This window comes from Camellia sinensis, chromosome 3, assembly GCF_055761805.1.
Source record: "Camellia sinensis isolate YWXY chromosome 3, ASM5576180v1, whole genome shotgun sequence".
Taxonomy (NCBI): Eukaryota; Viridiplantae; Streptophyta; class Magnoliopsida; order Ericales; family Theaceae; genus Camellia; species Camellia sinensis.
The window spans coordinates 218,730,782-218,757,957 of record NC_138963.1 but is presented as its reverse complement, the minus strand read 5'-3'; the positions used below and the strand labels follow the sequence as shown (position 1 = coordinate 218,757,957).

Below are 27,176 nucleotides of genomic sequence, written 5' to 3'. Positions count from 1 at the left end.
TTGGGGATAAATATTATTGTTGGTGATGGATATGGATGAATATTTTAATATTTTATATTTTATATAGGGAGAGAGAGAGTGAAAAGGCTTGAAGAGGGAAAAGAGAGGTGAAAGATAGTGCCACGTAATATTTTTTTTCTTTCAAAATTATGAGAATTTAGAATTCAAGTTTTGAAACTTTTCGACTTAACAACTACATTTGGTTATATATATAATAATATAGATAGATAGATAGATATAGATATAGATATAGATATAGATTAGATAAAATTTAAGTGAGGAAAATTGAAATTGTGTAACATAAATTTTAATACCAAAATTATCCAAGTAAAAACACATTTTTTACAATTGTTTAAACTATTCCATCAATAATTGTTTTGAGCAAAAATGTAAGAAAATTAAATTTTCCGTCTGTCCCTGTACCACTTTTCCCATTGCTTATTCAATAAATATATTATTATTTCACAATATTAAAATATAAAATTATGTAAAATAGCATAATAATATTTTTATAATTTTGAGCTATAATAATTAATTATTTATTTATATTAAGTGAATGTAAATAAGCATCATTTTGCATATAAATTCTATTCATAAATGATAGTAGGTATATTGCCCGACAGCTCTGGTCCGGGCTCCACAATTGCTTTCGCTGATCCAAGGCCCGGCCCTGGCCCAAGGCAAGCAAGGCAATCCTGCCTTGGGCCCCCCAAAAAATTAACAAAATTTAAGGGCCCGATAATATGTTTAAGTCATGAAATATTAGTAGCCCAAACAAAAAGGGCCCAAAAAAAATTCAGGGTTGAAAATATAAAATATAAATATATGGGGTAAAGTTCATAAATAATACATATATCACTTGTCTTGCTTCTTTTCTCCAGACTCCACTCTTTTACTGGAAGTTTCGAACAAATCGTGAAAGCAAACCGCGATGAAGCAAACAAGTTTAAATTCTACAGGTAATGAAGCAATTAGCGAGGTGATTTCTACGACATCAAATCATCGAATCACCAACTGTTAGTCCTCTTGAATAATGTTATATGTACTAATTAATGTATTAATAGATGATGTGATATCATTTGTATGATTTTGGGTGTTTGTAATTTATATAATAAATGTAGTCAATAATAATATCATAACACTAGTTGGTACACTAGTGTGTACACTAATTAATGTATGTAGCACCACTGTAGTCCTCTCTCTCTCTGTCTTAATTACTTTTTAAATTCACTATTTTTTTTATTTGAGGGCTTTTCTTTTTAATTTGGTATCTCTTTTCTTTAATTATCGATTTCATTGCCTTTTTATTTTTGACTTGCTTATTTTTTATTTGTGTCTTTTTTTTCTCATTAAAAGCCCCATTATAATGATTCGCCTTGGCTCCAAAAAACTCAGGACCGGCCCAAGGCCTATAGTGTCTTGGTGCAGACTATTTTCAGTGGGTTGGGGCCCATATAGAGCCCAATACATGGTGTGAAATTAGTGGGCTAAGGCCCAAATGAGGCGCAAAACCATAGAGCCCAATGCAAAATAAATACTAATCCAAATAGAATAATTCATCATCACGCGAAGATTGCCGTGCCTCCAATCAGGTCTGGCCAAGTGCCGAGTAACAGATTTTTATCGTACGCCGTCATACAGTGAGGCACAACACGGGAAAATCACAAACCCTAGATTTCCCTCCTAAATCCCTAATTTTCCATCAACACTGGAAACACTGAAAATTTTCTCTGTGGGAATTAAATTTTTTCTTTTGTCGGAAAAAATAAAATAAACATTCAAAGATGCTCCAGAATAACAAACTTGAGGAAGATTCAAATCAAAACCCTAGAGTTACCTGGGAAGGTTGCAGTGTCTTGCTCGACATCAACGATGGTGACCGTCTCGTTTTTGCTCGTCTCACTGCTGCCTCGTAAGTCTTTTTTCTAATCTTGTGTCTTATATGTATGTGTGTACATGTGTATATGGATAACGTAATTTGTTTCCAGTGCTCTACTGTTTGGATTGATACGGAATGGAATTGCAGGAGTTTGAAAATTGGGAATAAGAATTGTCTTCTTCAGCCATTGATTGGTCGTCCTTTTGGTACTTTGTTTCAAGTTGAGAATGGAAAGGAAGGACCATTTTTATCTCCACTTTCTATTACTGAAGGTTTGATTCTCCATTTTCTTCTCTCAACTTGTTTGATTTAATGTATTTTCTGAGCTATTATGGGAAACCAACTAATCTCATTTGGATAAATTGAGCCTTAACTTAACTCTTTAAGACATTTTTTTGTCAAATTGGTTTTTGTTAAAATAGATGGAGCCCGTACTTTTTTTGAGCATATTTTTAACATTTTTTTTTAAATGCAAATTAGAGTTAGTTCGTGCTTTACTATTACTTACGTTTTTTATAATACAGACAATGATTCACATTTTGTCCTCTTATGCTTATTGTTGTGCATAGCTTGACAATTTAATGCCACTATGTTAGAATTTACCTTCACCTACCACACCTACTACACCTACCACTACCTACTACCATCACCTACTACATCTTCACCTACCTTCACCTACTACATTCTTCTCTTCTATATATATCAATCATTGTAAACATCAAAAAAATCAATCAATAATATACATCAATTTATTTTACATTCATCAATTTATTTTACATGGTATCAGAGCAAGGTTGAGAAACTAATAATTCTGCTTCACCGGCGGGCGGCAGCCTCGCCTTGGCCGCCCGCCGGACCCCTACACATACCTTCACTCCGCTGCCACAAATTCCATAACTGATCTCTAACACACAGCAGCACACTCACAAGAAATGGAAGAACACGGTGGGTACTCCGCTGCCGCCCATTGCTGCACCATGTGCGGCTCCTCCGTCAAAAGACGATCACTTCTCTCATCTTTCTCTCATTTCTCCCAATCATCTGCCATTCCTTCTCTCCCGAAAACTCTACCGATCGGCGCATCCTAGTCTTGCTCGACGGCTTTGCTCTCAAGTCCTCGCACTCGATCTTCTTCACAGGTCTTTAGAATCGCGGATTCGAGAAGGATGTATGCAACAAGCAATGGGGTTTTGGGATCTCCTCTGCGACAATATTAATCTCTATCCCAGTCTTCCTCCTTGGCTCCCCTTATTTACAGCACCAAGGATCCTTGCTCTATTTACAGGACCAAAATTCCTCATGGAAGCCCTATTACAACCATATTCAAGGTTTTGGCTGCAGCAATTTACAACAGTTGCACGTCTAGGAATTGCAGCAACACTGTTGAGAGCATGAGCACATTTGTAAAGATGCTTATCACGAGGCATTAAAGAAAGTATACCATGAGCAGAACCTACAGAAGATAGCTGTCACCAAACACTTTACAGCTTTTCTCTCTCTCTTTACTTTTTCTCTCACCCACGTTGCCCCATTTCTTTATTTTATTTTATTTTATTTTATTTATTTATTTATTTATTTATTAAAAAAAAAAAAAAAACACAAAACACAAAACAACTTTAGACGAAGACGACTTGCATACCACTCCTTTTATTCATGTCGGGGTTTACCCCGTTCACCATTTTACATCAAAAAAAAAAAAAAACAAACAGACACACCAACAAAACAACCACACCCCCAGTGGGATTTTTCTTTTCCCTTCTCTACTCAGCTGCAGGTCTCTTCTTCTTACTTTTATCTTGGGTGTCCCGTGCTCGTCCGGCCTCCGTGTTTTCCACGCCGCCGGGCAAGTTCACTCCCCCATACTCCTCCACTGCAGCATACGGCGGACCTCCAAATCGGAACATCACGGTGGCCTTCCGCTTCAGCTCCTTATTTTCCGCCTTTAGCACACTTATCTCTGCTCGCGCATCCTTATACATGCGTTGGAGCAGAGCCAGCTGGGAGTTTAACTGCTGCACCTCATTTGCCCTACTCTGCAGCCGGTTCGACAAGTTTGTCACCGCAGTCATGGTTTCCACACATGACTTTAATGTATACTGATTGGCTTCCACATCCGACTGCACTGCCATTCTTTGCTCCACAGATCGCATCGGAAAGTTCAGCGGAGTAAACTCCGGGGCACTCGGTTGAGGTTCCAGTGCCACCGCTCCAGTTCTCTCTCTTGTTGACTCGTTGAGGTCGGGAAAGAGGGTGAGCAGTCCACGGGAAGACGAGGCCATTTTCTGGGCAACAAAGTGTTACAGACTATCTCTCTCAGCACAAGGAACTCTCTTTCTCAGCAACACGAAGGATTTTTCAGAGGTTTCTCTCAGTTTTTCTCTGCCTCAGCCTCTGCCTTCGTCTTGGTTATATAGCCAAGGCAGCCACGCGCATCGCGCGCCTCTTGACGCCCGACAAACTGGCACGCCTTTTCATGGCACATCTTTTGATAAAGTGGACACGCCTTTTGATGGCACGCCTTTTGATGGCACGCCTTTTTATGAATTGGGCACACCTTTTGAGGGTGCGACTTTTTAAGGGTCCGACAAGACTCTGTAAACTGTCCCGACATTGATTCCGGTTAGCTCCTTTATGGGTCCGACAAGACTCTATAAACTGTCCCGACATAGATTCCGGTTAGTTTCTACAAGGGTCCGACAAGACTCTGTAAACTGTCCCGACATTGATTCCGGTTAGTTTCTACAAGGGTCCAGCAAGACTCCGTAAACTGTCACAACATTGTCTGCATCCAACGGTCCGACATGACCTCATAAACTGTCTTCTCCAACGGTCCGACATGACCCCATAAACTGTCTTCTACACCGTTATGACACCCCCATACAGTGTCCTCTACAACGTTATGACACCACCATCCAGTGTCTTCACCAATGGTCTGACACGACCATACAGTGTCACCTATCCTCTTTTTATTTTTATGTATTTTCTTGTTTTGTTCCTCTCTTCAAACTCAAGTTGGTTAGTTTCTATCCTCCTTGAGTTTGCGGGGGGCTGTTAGAATTTACCTTCACCTACCACACCTACTACACCTACCACTACCTACTACCATCACCTACTACATCTTCACCTACCTTCACCTACTACATTCTTCTCTTCTATATATATCAATCATTGTAAACATCAAAAAAATCAATCAATAATATACATCAATTTATTTTACATTCATCAATTTATTTTACACAGTATTTGTTAGACTTCTATGCAAATTGTATTTTGTGTTATTTTTTATTTTTCAGATCTATTCCAACTTGTTTTTTTGTTGCCAGTTGTGACCCTTTTCTTCGTTCTTTGCATTATGGTTTTTAAATTAATGATGTCTTTGGGGAATTTTTATTATCAGGTGATAATGTTGAAGAAAAAGGGGATTGCCAAATTAAAGACGAGTGCAAAGACAACCGAGGATTGGTTGATAATAATACTGCCCAAAGCCTCACTGGTGAAGATATAGATGAGATGCGAAGGTTGGTATGTTATGCAACATTTTCAATTAAAGGCCTTGTGCAAAACACATATTTAACATTGCATTTTACACAACCCTAAAGATTTGGCAGATTGGGAACACAACAGTGATGATTTTACTTGAATGTGTTGTCAATTTGTTATATTGCAATATGTGCATTGTGTATGGTGTTTTATTTGCTTATTTATTTTATGCATTTTTATGATTCCATGCCATATGTTTGAAATTACTTTAGGATGTTATTGTCGATAATATACTTTGTACAAACATTTGGAGTTGCAGCTTCTTTGCAATTGATCCATAGAGAATATTGTGTGTTATCTATATTTAATTTAATGATGAGGAGGTCACACACAGTAGGCCTCCTACTAATAGTGATTTCTTAAGTTTGGAAATGCATGAGTTTGGATGGTTTGGCTTTCCATTGGAATTGCATGGCTTTTGTTGGTGTGGAAATGCAGATTAGATTTAACAATGTTAGTTTATCTATTGTGAAAATATTATTAGATTTCTAGTCAACACTGCAGCAACTAATCATAAAAGAAGTAAATGGAAAAGGGCTCTCATTATGTTTAAGTTCTCTATCTATCTACAAAAAAGCAACAAGTTCATTCGTTCTACCAATATATTTTCTTGAAATAGGTGCCTACATATATCTTGCATCTTGTCACATCTTTTTGTTTGTAATTCTGATGGGAAGAGAAAATTTGGTGCTTGAATTGCTGGAATAGTTCTTCAATTTTGATTGGGGTATTAGATTCAAGGAAAATTTAGCCAAAACCCATCCATTGGACCCTTGTTTGATGAAAAGGACAACCTAATTTATTTGCTTCATAAACCCTTTAAGGAGAAAACACATAATTGAGTAAGGAAAGGACAAAGTAAAATATATATTTTTTTTTTCTTGGACAATATTGTCAGAGTAACATGTTACTGTAAATCAAAGTAACATGTTACTGTTACTGTTACTGTTTACATTTATTTTGACGGTAATAATAATATTATTATTATTTTTTTTATTTTTATTTTTTTTTAAGAATTTCATAATCAACATGGATCTTATTTGATAGATCTTGATAAGAAAATTTAAAAATACTAATTTTATTAAAAACCGACATCTACGTCAAAAATTATATTATTTTAAAGTTTAATATTTTGATAATAATAGTATATGTTGGACTTTTCAAGGAAAACATTTTGTGTTTGTCCTTAATGCATTAAAATTTTATTATGAGGAGATTTTGATCAAATCCCCCTATATTCAAATTGGACAAACAAATTATAAATGATTTATCAATCCAAATAATTTTTTGAGTTTTGATGTAAAATTAGGCCTTTCATTTGTGCCAACCAGAAATAAATATTTGTCTCTAAATTTATTGTTATGCTATGTGGCTGTTAGCCATCATTTGTCTGTTTTGGATGTTTCTGTATAATTTTTTGGCTAATGTATAGCTTTGATGCAGACAGGGTGCCACAGGGGATGAAATAGTCCAAGCTCTCATTGCTAACAGTGCAACTTTTGAGAAGAAAACATCATTCTCACAAGTGAGGTTCTCCTAGGTGCTTGAGTATAGGATAATGTCTATGTGAAATATATGTTGAATTCTCATGTGCTGCAGGAGAAGTATAGACTAAAGAAGCAAAAGAAATATGCACCCAAGGTACTTTTGAGGCGTCCTTTTACACGAAGGTAATCTTTCTTTTATGCAGTCCGCAGGACAATATTTAATTAATGATATATTTTGAAAATTCCATATAATATAAAAGGGAGAATTTTAGATAAATATGAAATGAGGGTACCTGCATTTTCTCCCCACATCATTCTGGCTTAAATTACTTAGTGGCATGAAAGTTATGTTCTGTCTTCTAGATCATATTGGAACCTCATGGAAACCTTTATGCAGATTGTATGCTCTCTTCTCCTTTGGATAATGCCGGGTAGTACAAGGAAAAACCCAAAATGCTACAATTAGGTTTCTTATGATTTTAGGTTATTGAAAGCTTGCATATTAATGGGGTTTGTAACTTGTGGGAGAGACAAAAGGTTGTAGGATTTGGAAATGGAAAAGAGCTCTCATTCTATATTTAGTCTCTAACTAGTCCTGTAAGCTTTTAGTGCTTGTTTGATGATGGTACTGTTTTCTGTTTGCTGACTTGTTATTTTTATTTATTTCAGTATATGTGAGACATACTTCAAGAAATATCCAGCCAGAATTGGGTAATAGTATTGCCACTCATGAATTTTATGTTTTTTGTTTCTCATTTCGGTATGATTACATCATTTGTAGATTTTGAATGAGTATTTGTTTTTGGGAAGTTCAAACAAGCCTGTGCAGAACTTTCATTCTATTGGATTATGAATGTGTTTGTCTCTTTGAATTTGTTTTGTGCATGTGTTGGTCCATGTTATTTTGTGCATTGCCTTCATGTCAATTTCTATATTATTGTGTTTTAATTATGTTTCAAAGAAGGTCTTTTTTACACTTCCATTTGCTTCCAGAGTTGTTAACTTCTATTATTGTTGAGCTGGTCACATATTTGCATTTAAGGCCCAGACCATACTCTGAATGTTAGTTCTTGTTTCTCTCTCTCTCTCTCTCTCTCTCTCTCTCTCCCTCTCTCTCTCTCCTACTTATAATTCTGATGAGAGCTTCATTCCACTATTGCCCTCAAGTTGGCTTACTTTTCCCATAAGTTGGTCCCTATGCTCATTTGTGAATCGGTTGGAATGTATAAGGAATTTCTTTCTATCCCTTTTCAGAGTAATTGCAAAAATTAATTGCTTTTATATATCATGGTATTAGAATAATTTCCAGCTACCTGTATTGCTGCTGGCTGCACAAAAGTGATGGTACTGGTAGCTTGTTAAGCCATTATGTCCTCTCAGATGTTCGGTATTTCCATTCCACTTATGTGGTTAGGTGTTAATGCTGTGGGTCCTGGTTCTCAAGTTTATTTCGGTCAACTCTGCGTCAGGGACAGCTGATGTTGGTGATTTGATGTATAGACTCAGGCATGAGTTAATTTATGTAGATGAAGAGGCTTGTATTCAAAATGCAGTAATTCTTCCTAAGTGGAAATAACATTATAGCCATCCTCCAGATAAAAATTGCCTATATTGTTTAGTGAGCATTTCTTTCTTGTTAATTTCTCTGGCTGTGGAAGATTAAGTTATGTTTTCATATGAATAGGGGGTTAAAAATTGGTTTCACCTCATCTCTGGATAATAATATAATGGAATCTATTTGTTACTTCATTTACAATTCTTTTCAGGTTCTTGCGGGTGGACTCTTTATCTCTTCTTCTCTCCATGGCGAATGTCAGTGCACATTCTGATGTCCTTTTGGTGGATATGGTTGGTGGTATTCTTACTGGTGCTGTGGCTGAACGTTTGGGAGGTCTGCTATTTGGTTTCTTCATTACAATTTACAACTCTTTTTCTTGCTGCTTAAAGTACTTGTTGAGTATGTTATACTTAAAAACTACCCTAAGTTCATGCTACCAAGTTTGCTTTTTTGAATTTCAAGCTTCATTTTGAGTAATATCTCAATTTACAATTTATAAAGTGTCACATAATTTTCCTGGAGGCTCAGACTTCAGAGTGTCCCCACTTGCTGTTGAGGATAATATAATTGCTACTTCATTGCTTAAATAAAGAAACTAGTCATTATGTGTGAAGATTAATGGATGGATTTTAAATAGTGGATACTTAGCATATTTTGATGATACCTTTTTTTTTTTTTTTTTAATTTTATATTTTGTATCCTTATTATTTAGCTTATTTTAAATGTTTATGCATGCTTCTTCATTAAAAGAAACTGCCTCTATATGTACCAAGACGTCTGTTTCTGTAATTCTTAATGGGGATTTGAGTTACAACTACTGTACCTTAACCCTAAATCATTAGCTTCCCGCCCCCAAACCTGCAGCCAGGGTATGGAGGCTCATTTTCTATGTTATCCCAGTTACCTTGTAAAAATACAGAGATAGTTTCATCACATAAGAGATAACTCTTTTTATGTCCTATTTTTAAGTCTTGGTAATAGATTTAGGCATGATATTTGTTACATTAAATTCTTTCCCGCGTGCAGTTTGTTTACATGGTTCATTTCATACAGAAGTTTCTTTAAAGTAAAGCAGAGTAGGACACCCATTGTTGCATGCACTCTGTAATTGTTTGATGATGTTGCTGGTCTCAGCAGGTACAGGTTTTGTGTGCAATACTTATCTTGGGGTTACGCCATATCCAGTGGATATAGTAAGAATGTTCAACTTCAGCAGTGAAACTTGCAGAAGGTGCATCTTGTTTTAAGCTTTATTATTTTTGGAAGTGTAGTTATTTTACATTTTCTTTCATATTTCCTTTTTATGAAACTTTTTAGCATTTATTTTGAATCTTTACCGAACTATGTTTTGAGGTGCTTATGAGTTTGTGTGGAGCTGTTTCAATGTGCTTACTAGTTTATCTGGTCCAGGATTGTGCAGTGTTCGCTCACTGACCTTTGTTCCACTCAAAATGAAACTTCTGTGCAAATTGGCCAAGCTGGAGATGCCATTGGAAGTCAGTCAAATGTAGGGGGGGACACTTCCTTATTATTTAGGTGCATATTGTCTCATGGTTTTCTAACTGTACCAGCGGACAATTTTGTGCAGGAAGAAAAATCTCCTCTGTGCTCAGAAAGCATGGATGGAACTGCACTTTCTTCTGAACATGGGATGCTGGATCTTATGCCCGAGACATCTACTTCTCCAGTTACCAAAGCATGCAAAACCCCAAAAGCCGGAGAGAAGGCATCACAAGAGGCCATCAACTTGTGGAAAGAAAATGGGTTTTCTAGGTTGATTGCCATTTGTATGATCATTTGGTTTATAATTCAAAAGATGTCACTTAACATTCTTATGTTCGTATCCTTTGTGCAGCCTAGTAATTGCTACTCCAGATGCGGATGCTTGGACTATTGTTAAAGAACTCCTCCCGCTTTTATCATTTTCAGCTCCATTTGCAATTTATCACCAATATGTTCAAGTCAGTTGCGTTTACTTTATATTTGTAATATATTTTTCTAGCTCTTTTGCTTATGTCTTTAGGCATGTTACTATGTTAAATAGATAATGTGGGAGGAGACAGAGGGCCTTATATTCACTTTTGAGGCATGCTTTAAGCATTTTTTTTTCCTTGCTGATAAGTCCTCCATGTAGAGTAGTTTTAGCAAAACTTGAGTTATACTGCTAACCCAGCCCAATAGGGATAATTCTTTAGTGGCAACACTGAACACTGATGGTGATGTTTTGGTTAAAGTACTTGTTTCAAAATGTTTGAGTTCAGTTCCATAGACTCATCTCCTTGTTTTATTTTATTTTCCCTGTAATGAAGCTAAGATGAAGCGTGTTTACTTTGGAGGGTTTCTGTCATTAATGTCTTTATTTCCTTGAGAGAAAAGAAACGGTATTATGTTACCTCAGTTGATATAACAACAGTTATCCAAAAAATGTGAATTGACTATTTCGGTATTAGCATATCAACAATTTAAATAATTAGATGTATGTGGGTGTAAAAGTGAAACAACTAAAAAATCTAACAAGTTTATGAATAGTTAAATTTGGTTATTTCTTAAAAAAACATAGATTTAGCTGATCTTAAAATTAGGAGAATCAAAATCTATTCCATTCAATGCGTACACACAATTGAATTAACTCATTTTCAAATTCGTAGATTTTGAATAATTAACTCAAATGGTGCAACTTGTAAAATAAGGCAATTCATACAACAAAACAGCCGTCATAGCTTTTTTCTTTTGTACTTGTATTATTATTTTTTATAATGGTAGCAAGTCTATGCTATGAAGCACCCCTTGTGAATACTTCATTTCCAATTATTGAAATTTATGTCATTGTTGAATTATTATGAAGTGTTGCTATCTGTGATCTGTTTCAGAGCCTGTTCATTTTCCTGCTATGGCTTTGGTTGGTAGACTTGCAGTTTATTACCTTGGGACAATGAGAGGAAAAAAACTAATTCATGCTTTATTCTGTGTGTTCAGCCTCTTGCAACATGCATGCACAATCTACAACTTGGGAAAATGGCAGTTGGACTGCAAATTTCAGAACCCTGGCTTCGTGAATATCAGGTTTGTTTTAGATCTTCTAATGAATTTACTATCTCTTCGTCCTTTTTTTTCCCCCCCTTTCTTTTTGTTTTTAATTCACATTCATTTATGATTGTTCTAACAAATTTACTGTGTCTTGGTCCCTTTTTTTTTCTTACTTTTTTTAATTCACATTCATTTATGATTTGTTATGTTTAAATGATCTAGAGGAAAAGTGTAGAACTATGAATTCAATATGAATGCATGAATCAACATATATGTAAAGGATTGTACCAAAAAAACATATATGTAAAGGAGCTAGCATGTGCCATTTGCACAAACATTATTCACATACTGAGAGGAAAGGAGTAAGGTTGAAGTTATATGCCATGGGGCTCTAACTCAGAACTCAGAATTGCTATATAAGCAAAACTTGATGGTCTCCAATGTGATATATAGGGGATGCAAGGCAAAACTTGACTGCCATAGAGGAGCCTCAGAAAAACTTAAAATATTACCAGTTTCACTATCTAACAGTTTTCTACTATACGAGTAGCCTTGTTATGCATTTGAAGGCACGTGTTTTATAATCCAAGGTTGTCATGGGCATGTATGTTAACAGTCTTATGTGTGAGCTCCATACCCAATTCTGGTTTTATTTCTATATTTGGTTTTTCCTTCTTTTATGTGAATGGACTTTTCTCGTGGATCTTTCTATCTCATTAAGTCCAGTGCGTAGTTGTTTCATGTTATTTGAACTCTTCAAATTGTGAAATATCGAGTACTTCCTTTCTAGTTTACTTTTGTTGAAGCAAGTGGAGGTTTGGTACTAAATTTTCATGGATTTCATTTTGGTAATGATCTAGTGAAAATTACAGGTTGTTTTGTTCATCCATAAAACTAATTACCGATCCTTCTGTTGACTGTTTACTTGTTTATTATTGCATTGCAGGTTCTTCCATCGAGAACCCATCCACAAATGCAGATGAGCTCATTCGGTGGGTATATTCTAAGCGGTACTAGGATATGTAGCGATGACCAGCCACAACTGAAGTAATTGCTTCAATTTTTGACCACAAATTTTTTTTTTAGGGGAGCAATTGCCCACATCTCATAATGTATAATTTCTTTGATAAGAAGTGTACACTAGCTTTTCAATTGCAAATTTAAGAGTTTCATTTGAACAATAAATTGTGCTTGAATTTAATTTTGTTTTGTTTTGTTATGTTTTTTTTTTTGTTTTTTTTTTTTCCTTTTATTTTCTGTAAACTCTAACCTATAAGCCTGCACCGTCTGCTGAATAAAATTTTCAGTGGCAGTGTTTAAAATCTTGTCTTGCAATTATTTGGTACCAACATTTGGAATTAATGCAATAATTTTATCTTCCTAAAAGAAAAACATTTTACCTAATACCACCACAATGTAATTTTAACTCTAATCTGTTCACAATTTATGCCGTTATATATTCTCTCTCTTTTTTCCTTTTTTTTTTTTGAAAATCTATATTCTCTCTTTATTACAAACTCGAGCTTTTTGCGTCCCTATAGGGCCTTAAAAAAGGCCCAAACATGTACAAAAATCCCCAAATCACTTTTGGCCCATGTTAATTAGATCAGGTGTGTTTGATTAATAGGAGCTTTTTTTTTTTAATAAATCTTTTTTCTAAGAGTTTTATTTTATCTAACTTATATTCTTTTTTATTATTCTATTAGGTTCTATTTGGGGTAAGAAAATCAAACCATCCTTAATTTCTTATGTCTCCTATTAATGTTGATATTTAATGTTGATTGTCATTATGTTTTGATAGTTCTTATACATTAGGATGTTGACTGTCATTATATTCATATTAACTTGAAATGAATTTTTGTCATTGTGTTATCAATCATATGATGTGAATATTCACATCATGTAATTGAAATGAATATTCACATTAATTTGAATTGATTTTTTATCATTGTGTTGTCAATTACATGATGTGAATATTCATACTAAAATATATGAATGTAAACGTTCACATTACTACATGTTGTGAATAAGAATGTGTTCTCAATTAAAAATATGATGAACGTTATTTTTAATATGTTGTCAATTAAAAATAAGGTTTACATGTTGTGAATGTTCACATCACTACATTAGATGAAAGCAAATTTTTCGAAAATGTGTTGTGAACATTCACATTAGATGAGAGAAAATGTACACATTATTTTTAATGTGCTGTTAATTAAAAATATATTCACATCATATAATAATATAAAATAATAATATCAATACTATTTAATTTGTGTATGAAATTTCATATGTCTAGATCCTTTCTCTTCTCTCTCTTCTCCCAACATTAAATATCAATATTAATCCCTTGATTAATTTTAGGCTTATTAACTATGAAGCACAAGCACAGGTTAGACTAATAATACGGTACAGGTAAATACGATAAAATTTTTAAAATGCAAGGTACGGGTATGGCTTAATATGTTTGTAAAAAATATTTATTTTTAATTTAAAATAATGTAAAAATTAATTAAATGGTTTAATTTGTTAAGATTTAACCTACAATTAATATTTAATACTAAAAATAAATGTACAAATCAAAATTAAATATTATTATATTAAATAACTTACAAATCATAACTTAATTTTAAAATCATGCTATGTATAAAATTAAAAATAAAAAAGATGTCTAGTGAAAAGAATTTTATTTATATAGTAGAAGAAAATAGTGTTTCGACTGAGGTATGATACGACTTGAGTATACACTAGGTAGGTTTGGGTACGTCAAAAATTAAGAAGAATAAATTTGAATATGTATGTCGTGTACCTAGCACGTATACAAAAATATCATACACTAGTAAGTATCTGATGTGACTACAGTATGTTTGTCAAAATACCGATGCTTCATACCTTATTAATAAGTTTTAAAATATGTTCAAATTTATTTTGTTTAATTTTTTGAATCAATCCCAAATGAGTTTGAACTTGAGTAGTTTGTGTTTTTATAAAACCTAAAAGGAGAATGTTAGGGATCTCAAATGTCTTACTAATATTTTTATCAAATGTCTCACATAGGTATAGGATGCTCATGTAAAATATTTGATAAAAATATTAATAAAATATTTAAAATTCCTACCATTACTCTTAAATGTATATAAACTAATCAAACTAAAATATAAATTAGTGTATTTTAAAATAAATTAAATTTATTTATATAATAAATTAGTCTCAACAAGTTAAACACTAAGACCGTGTTTGGCCTTAGCACATTTTGACCTAAAAGCTAAAAAGTCATTAAAAAAACTAAAAAACTAACAATTTACATTAAAAAAATAAGAGATTCTCTTTCTCTCTACTTTTTACACATCCTTTTGTAAAAAGTTAAATAATATCCCAAACATAGACTTCGTTTGGGATGTGGGTTGACTTTTTCATTTTTTGACATTTGTGAGAAAAAAAAAATGAAATGATTATGGGTTGAATGTGTGAAATTTTGTCCTATTTGGCTAAAATAGTCAATTTTGTCCTATATAACTATTTTAGCCCAAAGTAATATCCCAAACATAGCCATATTAATTTTTTTAACCTCATTTTAGCCAAAAAAAAAAAAAAAAAAAAAAAAAAAAAAAAAAATCATTTGCATAAGCTAAATGAGGGTTTTTTTTTTCTAAAATAGTCATAAAAAGACAATAAATTTTTAGCCTAATAACTGTTTGGAAAGTGGGATTTTAGCCCAATTTAGGCTAAAATTCACAAAAAAAATAAAACAAACTAAAATAGCTAATAAGACAAAATGTCATTACAAACTCATAATCATTTCACTTTTTCTTTCACAACCATCACATCAAATTACAAAAAAATTCAATCACTTTTCCAAATACAAAAGTTTTAGCTTACTAAAATAGCCAAAAATTAAAATAGCAATTTCCCAAACACTCAAAAAATGTCACATTCAAACCATAATCATTTCATTTTTTCTCTTACAAAAGTCAAAAAAGTCAAAAAGTCAAAAACAAACAAGACTTTTTAGACCCAGACTAAAATAACCAAAAAATCAACTCACATCCCAAATGAATCTTAAAATAGCATGTTCCCAAACGAGGTTAAAGTCTATGTTTGGCATGGGCTTTTTTGGTTATTTTAGTCACAAAAAGACAAAATAGGCTAAAAAGTCAATAAGATAAAAAATCATATCCAAATCATAATAATTACATTTTTTCTCTTACAAAAATCAAAAAAGCTAAAAAGTGCATCTCAAATGATACTTTTTAGTCCAAGATTAAAATAGTTAAAAAATTAACCCATATCCCAAACGAAAGGCTAAACATCAAAACAAATAATCATATAAGTGAATTTAAAATTTTAATGTATTTAAAAATATTTTAAATTTAATTTATTTATATACTAACTAGCGTATGCCCGTGCCTAAAGACACGGTGTAAATAATATTAAGATTAAAATGCAGTTATAAAAATATATTTAACAGACCATACTCTACAATTCCAAACAAATCAAACCTAACACTATAAAATGAAAATAAATCATGACTGGTGAAACTGAATGTGCATGCCCAAGCTTGATATTGAATTTTTATTACGTGTGATTGGGATGAATATGTTTTCCATGTTTTTCTAGGCAGCCTACAGGAACCTAAAAATTCAATGTCAAACTTGGACATGAAATGTCCTCCAGGTCTTTCTAGGCATTATATATTGTAATGAAAAACATTAACAGTAAGAATATGTGAATCGTAAGTGTATATTATTGTAAATATTGCTTTTACTGTAGGGATGACCCGTGCCTGAAGGCACTGCTAATAATTTTTTTAGTATCACGTGCTACGAAACTCAATGGTAATAAATCAAATTCAAAATGGTAATATCATTCCGACTTAAAACTTCACATGTAAGAAACTGAAATTGCTTCTACATATTGAATAAGCGAAAGCATTTATAAATTTCAAAATGAAAGTCCAAAAAATGAATTATATATTTGAATGTAGCATATGCAAAGAATTTAGAAATATTTGCTAAATTTAAAGTCCAAATAGCAAATTTTAGATTTTTATCCACGTCATAATGGGATAACTTTCAATAAAAGAATGTTATTGAATTAGTATCATAACTGGTAAACCTTTTGCTTTATCAGGTTTAAATTCCTTCAAATGCAGGTCAGTGAACATTTTGATACAAAAGAATCACTCTAGCTAACCCAAAAATAAATAAATAAATAAATAATTTAACATGAGAGAGCCAACCAACGACACACCGGTAGAAGCAACGTAATCCAATGTTTCTAATATGGATCAATGATCTGCAACAAAATCACTCGCTTAAATTCGCTTCAAAAAACCAATAGCTATGAAAAATCACATCAAAATGCATATGAGAAATCGGAAGAAATTGTAATGAAGAATAATTGCATCAAAAGAAACTGTAACATGAAAAATCACATCAAAATACATATGAGAAATAGGAAAATCAATAGTTATGAATTAAGAAGAATTGAACATAATTATTATGGTCAATTGAATTATGTCATTCAATGGCGAAGTGAGAATAGACATATGTATGCATTACTAAAGTAAACAAATGAATAGAAAAGCAAATAATAGTATAGATAGATCAATTGAGAATGCCGATAAATCATACAAACCTCCAAATAGAATTAAACTCAAATTTTGTAAGGGGAGCGAATAATTTTCTTTATTAAGACTTAGAGAGTCTTGTTATAAGGAAGAAGAATTTTTGAAGGCTATAAAACCAAACAAAATTAAAATTTTAAACAATTAAAGCTTACCTTGTGTGAAGTATCCATTTTTGGATGATCATGCTCCTTTGAGTTTCCATCCTTGTGATAATGCATAACTCATTTTCTAGTTGAAGCATTATGTATAACAATTAGTAGGCAACAAAAAAATAATCAAATTTGAAATCAATGTTAATGGGCATGAATCTAACTAAAATTAAACCCAAGGTTCATTAAATAAAATTAAGTGTACTATTTTTTTAAGCAAAGATTACAACCAAATACTTATAAAAGATACTTACCACAACTGAAAAACGAAAGAGAGAGAATGAAACTGAATTAAACATAATTAAGTAGAGAAACGGAACAGTTAAAAATATAATGAGAAACACATAATTAATACTCCAAATGATATAAACAAAATAGTTACATAGGTGAACTAAATTAAACAAAATAAAGATAAGTTTCTGAAATTCAATACATGAAAATTGATTTTAGAACTCATTCAAAAACCCATTTTAATAATTGTGCTGGTTCATTTATCATTTTAATATTTTTGGAATCAAAACCATTCATAAACACATTTAAATCTAACCCATTTAAAAAAATCATTACATGACAATGGGTTTCTAAAATCTAAACCATTTCAAAAAATCATTACATGAAATTCATGGCTTTTTCTCACCTTATACCCAACACCACATTTGTCTCAAACCAATCAATTGACCTGCTTACTTAAAAAAAAAAAAAAGGATTACATACTTTTCACTTTCTAGGTGATTGATAACATGTTGTATATTCCAAATCAATCACCAAGAATTTGCCCACAACATTTAAGAGGGCACTTCACCAACATTAAGGATTGAAAGTGAAACAACCTTCTTCTTCACTTATGAGGTACCATTATGCATAATCATCCAATTAAAAGTATAAAGTATGTTTAAACTACTTCAAGTATAAAGTAAGTTTATGCCATCACTTATTACTCCAGGATGACTAACTAATAACATAGATGGTCTACTGAATTAATTTAGTTCCAAAACCAAACATTTGAAGAAAAAAAAAGAAACAACCAATTGGCGTTTAACTAGATTCTGTTAATCTAGACTTCTTTACTGTTTTTCTTTTACAAATTCTTTCTAGACCTCATTGAGCCAATCTCAACATTGTTTATAAGTCTTACAAAATAATTGGCAAAGCTGAAAGTATAATTTTTTGGATAAATTACAAATACACTCCTGAGGTTTGATTAAAATACAAATTGTCTCCTGTAATTTGGAAAATTACAAATACATCCCTGTCAGAATTTTTTATTTAACAAAAATAATTGAAAAAGTGAAATTTCTAACTGTTCACCTATACAATAATAAAATTATTTAAATTATTAATTGAAATAAAATTTTAACATTATTAAAAACTATTAATTAACTTGATAATTTACCAATAAAAGGACCTATTTGTTATGAAATTAGAAACCTTAGAGGATATAATGTAATTTCTAGAACCACAGGGGTAATTTATAATTTAAGTAAACCTTAAGGGGTGTGTTTGTAATTTACCCTCTTTTTTTTTATCACAACTTACAATCCTCACTCTGAAAGTAAAATAAAAAATGAGAGGAGAAGAAGAAGAAGAAAGAAAGAAAGAAAAAAAGAACATCACATGACATATTTCAAAAAATTACTTAAGAATATAAAATCTAGATAGAAGTATTTAGGAACATCACATATTTTCTTGGAAAAAAAGTAGAAAATTTAAAATTTACTTAGCAAAAGTGTCACCCTTAAAAAACATATAAAAACAACACCCAAATAGTACACATTAAAATTCATTTAAACTACTAAGACAACTGTGCCACTTAGAATGCTATTTAGGATAAAGATGAAAGAGAAATGTACTTCCAGACATTATCATATCTTTTCAAACAAATTGAACAAAATATGCACAATTTGTTGCTCACTCAAGATTGCCACTCTTTCAATATTTTAGACAAAGTATGCACAAAGTGCACATTTAGTTTAGAGTAAAGACTAAAGATTTGAGTAAAGATTATCCAAAAATTAAAGATTAGAGTACAGATTATCCAAAGATTACCCAAAGATAGAAATATAAATACTAAGGAAAAAGCCCAGGTTTGCTCACCTAAACAGTATGTATACCGGATTATTCATGAGATGAGAGAAAACAACTCAGAAAATTTCCATAAATGATTAAAAAACATGAAGAGAGTGAGAGTGGGGAGACTGAGACCTTGAGGGGAAGAGAGAGGTGTTACCTGAATACGATGACGACCACCGAATCAACGAAGAGCCGATGAAGCAACAAAGAACCACCGAAGCAATGATGATGAATCGGTTTGAATACAACCACTGTGGCAAAGAAAGAGAGAGAAACAATGTTGATGAAATGGGTTTTGGGCAGTAAAGGGAGAGTGAAATGGGTTTGAAATGTTTTCAACTTTCAAACTATATCCAATAGTGAAATGAACAATCTATAACTCAAAAAGTAATGTATTTTGGAACTCTATAAATGAATTTAATGTATCAAGGAAAAATTAGAAAGTAATAAAGAACAAATTAAATAAAAGGAAACTAACTAAGGGTATATGAGTTATAATTTTGGAGGACTACCTGAATTTTTACTCAAATCTCTAAAGTCATAAAGTTTAAAATTACTCCTAATAATTCCAGAATGCCAATATAACTCATTTCCTCGAAGTTTCATATTTTTCCCACATGGAATCAAATGCTTCTCAACCTTCTCTCCCTTCTCTCTGTAATTTAGCAGTTAACAACATATGGTGTTTCTTCTAACTTTTCTGCGACAACCTTCTAACTTTCTAACTTTCTTCAAACTTTCTTTCTTCGTTAATTTAGCAGTTAACAACCTTCTAACTTTCTAACTTCATTAACAAATTCAAATTACAGAAAGCTAGGGTCTGTAATTTAAGTGAGCTTTGCTGTGAGCTTATACTCTATATTCTATTATATATGTCTCCATTAATACATTTGAGTGAGCTTTGCTGTTCAAGTTTCATACAACATTATTGTTTTTCATATCAAATTTTTAATCTAATGATTTAAAAGTGGTGAAGCTCAATAAACTGTAATACATTAATAACTAAATAAATATTATAAATTCTATAGTATCCATATTATAGTTTTTTTTTTTTCAATATAAAATTACCTTTTAACAAATTCACTCAAATTACATTAAATTACATTTGAGTGAGCTTTGCTATTCAAGTTTCATAATGAAATATCCATCAATTCAAGTTTCATGCTGTTCAATCCATCAAATATCCATCAATACATTACAGCTCACTCACTCAAATTACCTTTTAACAAATTCAAATTCAAATTACAAAGTTAAACTACAAATTCAAATTTAACTTGTTGTAATTTAACTTGTGATTACAGAAAGCTAGGGTCTGTAATTTAACAAATTCAACTTGTTAAAATAAATTTATCAACTTTCTAACTTTCTGTAATTTAACAGTTAACAATCTTCTAACTTTCTTCAAATCTATTATTGGGGCTTTTTACCTTATGAAGAACAGCTTCGTTGAAGAACAACTTCATTTTCGGAGGCGACGGGGCAGGGCGTCAGCGAAGGAGGGTGAGAAAAGAGAGTCTGTAATTTAACAAAAAATTTAACAAAAAGCTAGGGTCTGTAAGTTAAAATACTATTAAATTTTTTGTTAAATTGCAGACCCTAGCTTCAGGCCTCGATATTACATCAAGATGAGTTTCGGACGATGGTGGCAGGCCATGGGCATCCTGTGCCAAGTCCCCTGATGAATTCAATTCATGTAAAAAGTGATTTAAAGCAAGCTTACAATTATCAAAAATAACTTCCCGCACCAAATTTTTCCAGACACCCTTGAGTGTAGAAGTCCACTCCACAAGGTTCTGAAAAGCCTTCTTTACCCTCACTTCATACCAAATTTGCCTCACAGAAACTTGAAGTGGCCACTCTTGCTCAAATTCCTCAACCAACTCAAGAAACAACCAGTTCCCACGAAGCTTCCATTCGTCAGTAAATTCATCCCAGTCCTGAGTAATCCGTAACGCATCGATTCTAAACTGCATTTCATCACCCATATCGGGAAAGAAAATTGTTCGGCTCGCGGAGCCATCTTCATGGTAAAAAACCACGCCCTCCCACCATGCCTCCTTGTAATAGACGTCAACACACTGTCCGTAGTGGAAAGATCATTTCGTAAAATCAATCGGTGGTGGCAATGGCCTTATCAAACCCCGATGGTTACACATTACCCTGATGGCCGGAACAATGCCATCAATGACAGGAGGGACTTTTATACAATCAATGAGAGGTTGCAAACCGTCGTCGCACAAAAGATGGTCGTATTGGACTCTTCGAGCCTGATTTTCACAGGCAATCACAGTTCCAGAGTGCCATGACCCTTGAAACCCGTCTTCAACACTCCTTACCTGGACCAATTTCACATTTTAATGCAAAATCAAAGAAACCCAACTGAAGAACAAACCAGTAAACAAAAACAACTATGAGCAGAGTTCTCTTATTAAACCCCGATAAACAATCATTGATCAAAAAAAGAAAGCATTGATGAAACACAGACTTGTTTATCTAATGGATTCCCAAATTAAACTTGTGATAGAAATATAAATACTAAAGAAAAAACCCAGGTTTGCTCACCTGAACCGTATGTAACGCCATTGTTCCCTTTTGCCTCATCATCTCATCATCTCATCATCTTCTTTGTAGCCCCCTTGTTCCTCTTTTGCAACGGCTCCGTCGTCAATGGGGTTTGGGGATGCCATTGCTGATGAAGATTGGGAGAGAGAGGGAGGAAGAGAGAAGATGAAGAGAGAAGATGATGAGAGGGAATGGGCTCCGACAGGGAAGGTTGGGCTCTGATGGAGAAGAGAGAGAGAGAGAGAGAGAGAGAGAGAGAAAGAGGGGCTGCGTGTTTTCAAAATTTGAAATCAAAAACAGATGAATGAGAGAGACAAATGGGAGTGAGTGAGACTGAGAGGCTGTCTGTCCAAAATGAGAGACAAATGGGGTGGGATATTTTGAGCCCTTAGATTAACTCAATCTAATGATCCAAATTTTGACACAGGTATAAGAGTCACATCAAAATTCAAAAACTGAGCTGCCTTATTATATAGATTAATCTAACGCATTAAACGCTAAGTAGACATTTTTTTTATATATATTTTTATATTCTACGCTGAGTAGACATTAAAGCAAATAATTATCATTTTATGTCTTGCTCAAAAAAATTATAATTTTATGTAAGTGCAAGTGAGATTATGTATTTACACTTTTATAAATGAAAAATGTTAGCAAGTGTTTTGGAAATATTGTTTAATATTAAAAGATATATAAAATATATTTTGCAAATATATAAAGATATTTTAAAAAATATATTAATTTTAGTAAAAATGCATCAAACCTTATAAAAAAATGTGGGAGTAGAAAAAAAAATATACCAACTTATTGGGCCCAGCCCAAACAAGGGAGCCCATCAAGTAAATATCACACTCCCCCTCTATAAAAGGAGGGCATCATATGGAATGTAGGTATGCCTCATCTCTCTCGGTGATACAGCACACAAACATTCTTCATTTTCTTCTTCTTTCTCTGAATCTAGTGATTGACTTCACCATCGGAGTGTCTCCGACCCGCAACCCCAGTTGGGTGGCGCCGACCATATTCATTTTTGTAGATTTACAGGGGCAAATCTCATCTCTTCATTGGATCTCTATAATTCATGTGAGAGGATTTTTCTGGTCTCACAATTGGCGCCGTAAATAGGAACAACTGAATGAGATTAACGAAGAATACAACAAACATGTTACTGTAAGTAAACATTCTACAACACTTTGATGGTTATCACGAGCCACAACTAAGCTTTGAATTTTCTCTCTGATGAAATTTATTATAAAATTACAGTAAAATCAATTCTTGAATTGTATATATATATATCTGTGTGTACTGACAAACTCCATGGAATATCTTTTCTTTTTTCATGGTAAATCTTGATGAAAGGTGTTATAATAAAATAGTGCTCATGGATTTACTTTTGCATCTTCATTTTCTCTCTCTAAAAATGGGTTTCAGATTATGTTTGTGAGAGCTTCTTTTAGGCATTATCAAAAGGGTTTCTCAGCCAAACCTATCCCCAGGATTGTTTATTTAGTTTTTTCCTCAAAGGAGTTTATTTTATAATTAATTTTTGAGATATACATATGTCTATACTAGCAATTTTTGTGGAATCCACAGTTGGGTCTTCACTTTATCTCTCTAAAATTTTTTTTGGCCAGCACACTAGCGTAGGTTGCCAAAAAGAAAAAATATATATATGTATATATATAGTGGAAACATCCAAACGGCTGATTTATTAATCAGGATATTCGGCACCACTATCTTTTCAGCGAGATCGAAATAAGATCAGAGTAAAATGTTAAAACTGAAAGGCTCATTTAATTCGACACTTTATTTGGCTTGTCTATCAACCAACTCAACAACAGTAACTCTTTATTGGGTTGTTCATCAGCTTCTTGTTATTCTAAATCTCATTTCTGAAAGCTATCTCTATATTTGCAAAGATACATTTATATATATATATATATACATGGATACAAATATTTGCATATGCATCAGACTTGTTTGTTCGGCTCACAAACACCGTGTTATAGGCCGACCACGGCTCTCTCTAGCGCTATTATGGGCAAAGGTGGAGTCGTGCCGACCAAGTGCTTTAGCATGTCAGCCAAGGCGATTTGCCTTCCAAATTTCTCAGCAAGACAAACCTAGTGGGGCAGTCGACCCAGAGCTATTGGCAAGTGAAAAACACAGTTGCTGACTCAATAACTTCAGAGTAGAAATGATGCCGCCCAGCTAATAATTCCGTTAAAGGCAGCAGCACACAACATTCTTCGGACAACCACTCAAGTTTCTCGGCTTTTCATTACTTTCCATTGAATCGGGTTTAGAATCACAATGGACCTATCCGGCAATGCAACAAGGCTGTTCGGTAACTTTACATTTATATCAAGCATTCGGGCCATGCATATTCATTTCAGCAGTGCCGTGACTCATAACAAATCGTTTGGCACAGCTACAAAGTTACTCGGTAGATCTGTAACCCCGAGCCCCATTCTTAGGCAACGAAAACGACCTCGATTATTCACCACCAAGAGCATATTCCACAATGTGCACCAAGCTCTTTTGCCAAACACCTTCCTTCAGCCGACCACACTGTTATCGAGGACAAGAGCCGAACAATACCCAAAAGAAAAAGAAAAAGAAAAGGCATAGAACAACCTTATTTTTTGGTCAACTTTCGGAGGTCCGACGACATCCAAACAAAGGTAAAATGAGGCGTCTAAATGGTGGAATGAATACTAGGCCGAGAGATGAATCCAACGCCGCAAGAATGAGGCCAATCGAACTTAAACCGAGGGAGATCTATAGGCTCAAAGTCAGGAGTTCAAACTTAAAAAATTATGAATTTCACGACCTACTGCATAGGGAAGATGACATAAGAATTTATTGTACACTTCTAGGCGCAAGGCGCTCTGTTGCATCTTAGGGTGTTCGGGTTAATCGGGTGGTCCGATAAACTTTGGGGGCGACTACCTTCTAGGTTTTTTGCCGTGTAGAATTCATTTTTAGATTCCAATTTTGAAAATTCTGCGTCTTGTATTGAGATAAATAAATCGGCCAATTTGCAACATTAAATGAAAACTCAATGGTTAGATCGTATCTGATCCGTATGCAATTTTGACAACAGGCTTCATTCATCACCTTGGCCACATACCGCTAACTGGGGCAGGACCCACCTCCTGGATTTCTTTTATTTTTTACTCTGCAACATCAAAACGATTAACTCATTTTTGTAGTCTTTGCATATAAAGTTATTTATCACCTTGATTCTTGTGGCAATTTCTTTTTTAGGTATTCATTTCAGTTTGTCAAGAAAAATTGCAGGGAACATTTTGGCAACTCAGCTACCCACTGCAGCAAGTTGCTTGAGGTTGGGCAAGCAATGGAATAAAGAAAGTTATGAAGGGTTAATCACATAATCAATTCCCGATCAAGCATTTCAGCAAAAGACAAGATAAAAGACCAAGAGGTACCACATAAGTTGACGAGCCAATGACGTTGCAGACTTGCCAATCATGAGTATAAAAATAATATTTATTACAAGATAATAAATATTTACATAAATAGTAATATTGACTTGCATTTATATGTTTACGTCCAACGTGTCATGGATAGTTTGACGACGTGTTTGGCTCGAGAACTGGATATTACCATTAAACCCATGGCTGGGTCTTCATCTTGTCTCTCTAGAAAAATTTGTCCCCAAGAGTTATTGACAAAGTTTGACCATGTGTTATTATAGTAATTTATGGTAATATTTTGATCGACTTTATATGAAGCTAATTAGAAACTCCATATTTAAGATATGGTCCTGACTAAGTTTGCAGAGCTATTAATATTTCCATGGTTAGGAGGCCAAGTTTAGTGATGCATATGTTGTTCCGCATACATTTGGATTATTCGGCTAATGTTTTGATCTAGTAATTTCTTTCTCTCTTTGGTTCAATTTACTTTTAAGTAGTTTACTTCTTGAGATTATGCGAACACAAGTTGCTAAGTGGAACCTCTATTCTTTTCTCTTTGAATAATTATTGTGTTCAATATGATTTCTATATACATATATGCTTATAACCTTCAATTTATTAAAAATATAGATTGCAGTACTCTACCATTTCTCGGATAACCAACCAAGTGCTATCAAAGAGCAGAATTTACGAACTGCCGACCAATTGTTTCGGCAAGCTAAGAGATGCCGACTAGTGTTTCGACAAGCCAAGAGGAATGTCAATCGGCACCAATAGTTGGGGCTTGCTCCTCTAAGAACAATTTTCGGTAAGTAACAAAAAGTGGTTGGCAACTCTTGCTTGGGGTGATCTAGGAGTTATACGCCGAACACATAAGACCTTGTGGCGAATTGATCGGCAGGTAATCACTCGCCAAGTTTCAATCCAATCAAGAGTTTCAATACATTGACACCTCTCCACCACTACATACTGTTCTAACCAGCTTGGGAACTCGCACTTTAGTGACATTGCTTATTCGGCTAACATTGCTTATTCGACAAGACTATTCGGCCACATACCTCCACTTCAAAGCATTAGACATATTCGGCAACACAATGCCTCGGCACTAATATTGTCACGACCCAAACCCGGCCCTATGGGTTTAGCAACGTAACCGGCCAGTAATCCGAGATTACCGAAGGCCTGCAGAACAGTAACACAGTAAAACAGAGTACAGGGCCTGGCGGAAGCCAATACAGTAAATAAATAATGTCCATTGAGCTGTGACAGTCTGTATGCCAAAAAGATTTTTCATACATTCATACATAAACGGCACAGAACAGTATGCACAATATTTAGAATCATTCAGACTAGGGACTTAATCCCTACATAACAGTACGGTAAACATTCAGTCTATACAAAACAGTAAGACGGTACAGAAGGGGGAATCTAAAACACCTCTAAGCCTTGGCAAAATAGGCTTGGAACCTCGCAGTGAGGCACATAGGCTGGCTTGACAAAACTGGAGTAATCCTGACGCTCCTAGCCGTGGTCTGGTGCCTGTACACCTACATATATATATATGAGCAGTGAGCTAAAGCCCAGTGAATAACATAATGCGTAAAGAGGTTAAGAATGAAATGTCCTTACAGTAATGAAAACAGTTCATTAAACAATACTTCAGTCTTTCAGTCAGAACAGTTATTCAGTCATATGTGGTACATCCATTAGCATAACAGTAAACAGTAGGTCTAGAAGACCGAACAGTAATGATGGCCATCAGTCAGTAAACAGTAGTGGTTCCAACAAGGGAACCGACAGAGAATTCTGTCACAGTAACAGTAAACAGTAGG

The 27,176-nt window shown here is 33.7% G+C and overlaps 1 protein-coding gene across 6 annotated transcripts; it reads left to right on the top strand.

The window, feature by feature from the left end:
* The first annotated feature begins 1,575 nt into the window (after nucleotides 1-1,575).
* Nucleotides 1,576-12,813, top strand: LOC114280316 (eukaryotic initiation factor 3 gamma subunit family protein). 6 transcript variants are annotated; one of them, XM_028222675.2, is made up of 13 exons: nucleotides 1,576-1,912; nucleotides 2,027-2,151; nucleotides 5,277-5,397; nucleotides 6,863-6,944; nucleotides 7,019-7,089; nucleotides 7,576-7,617; nucleotides 8,673-8,797; nucleotides 9,602-9,695; nucleotides 9,875-9,971; nucleotides 10,053-10,237; nucleotides 10,320-10,425; nucleotides 11,441-11,527; nucleotides 12,438-12,813. In XM_028222675.2, the coding sequence occupies exons 1-13, from the start codon at nucleotides 1,785-1,787 to the stop codon at nucleotides 12,540-12,542; spliced, it is 1,368 nt and encodes a 455-aa protein (XP_028078476.2). In that variant the 5' UTR covers nucleotides 1,576-1,784; the 3' UTR covers nucleotides 12,543-12,813. The 6 variants fall into 6 exon arrangements, with proteins under 6 accessions (XP_028078476.2, XP_028078474.2, XP_082778409.1 ...); XM_028222673.2 differs by having other exon boundaries at nucleotides 1,581-1,912; nucleotides 9,599-9,695; XM_082922283.1 differs by having other exon boundaries at nucleotides 1,581-1,912; nucleotides 5,277-5,401; nucleotides 6,867-6,944.
* The last annotated feature ends 14,363 nt before the right edge of the window (nucleotides 12,814-27,176 follow it).

Excerpts from the sequence above, each read along its gene's own strand:
- LOC114280316 (XM_028222673.2), top strand. The coding sequence starts at position 1,785 with ATGCTCCAGAATAACAAACTTGAGGAAGATTCAAATCAAAACCCTAGA. Across the intron at positions 2,152-5,276 it reads TCCACTTTCTATTACTGAAG|GTGATAATGTTGAAGAAAAA; the intron begins GTTTGATTCTCC and ends TTTTATTATCAG. Across the intron at positions 10,426-11,440 it reads TTTATCACCAATATGTTCAA|CCTCTTGCAACATGCATGCA; the intron begins GTCAGTTGCGTT and ends CTGTGTGTTCAG.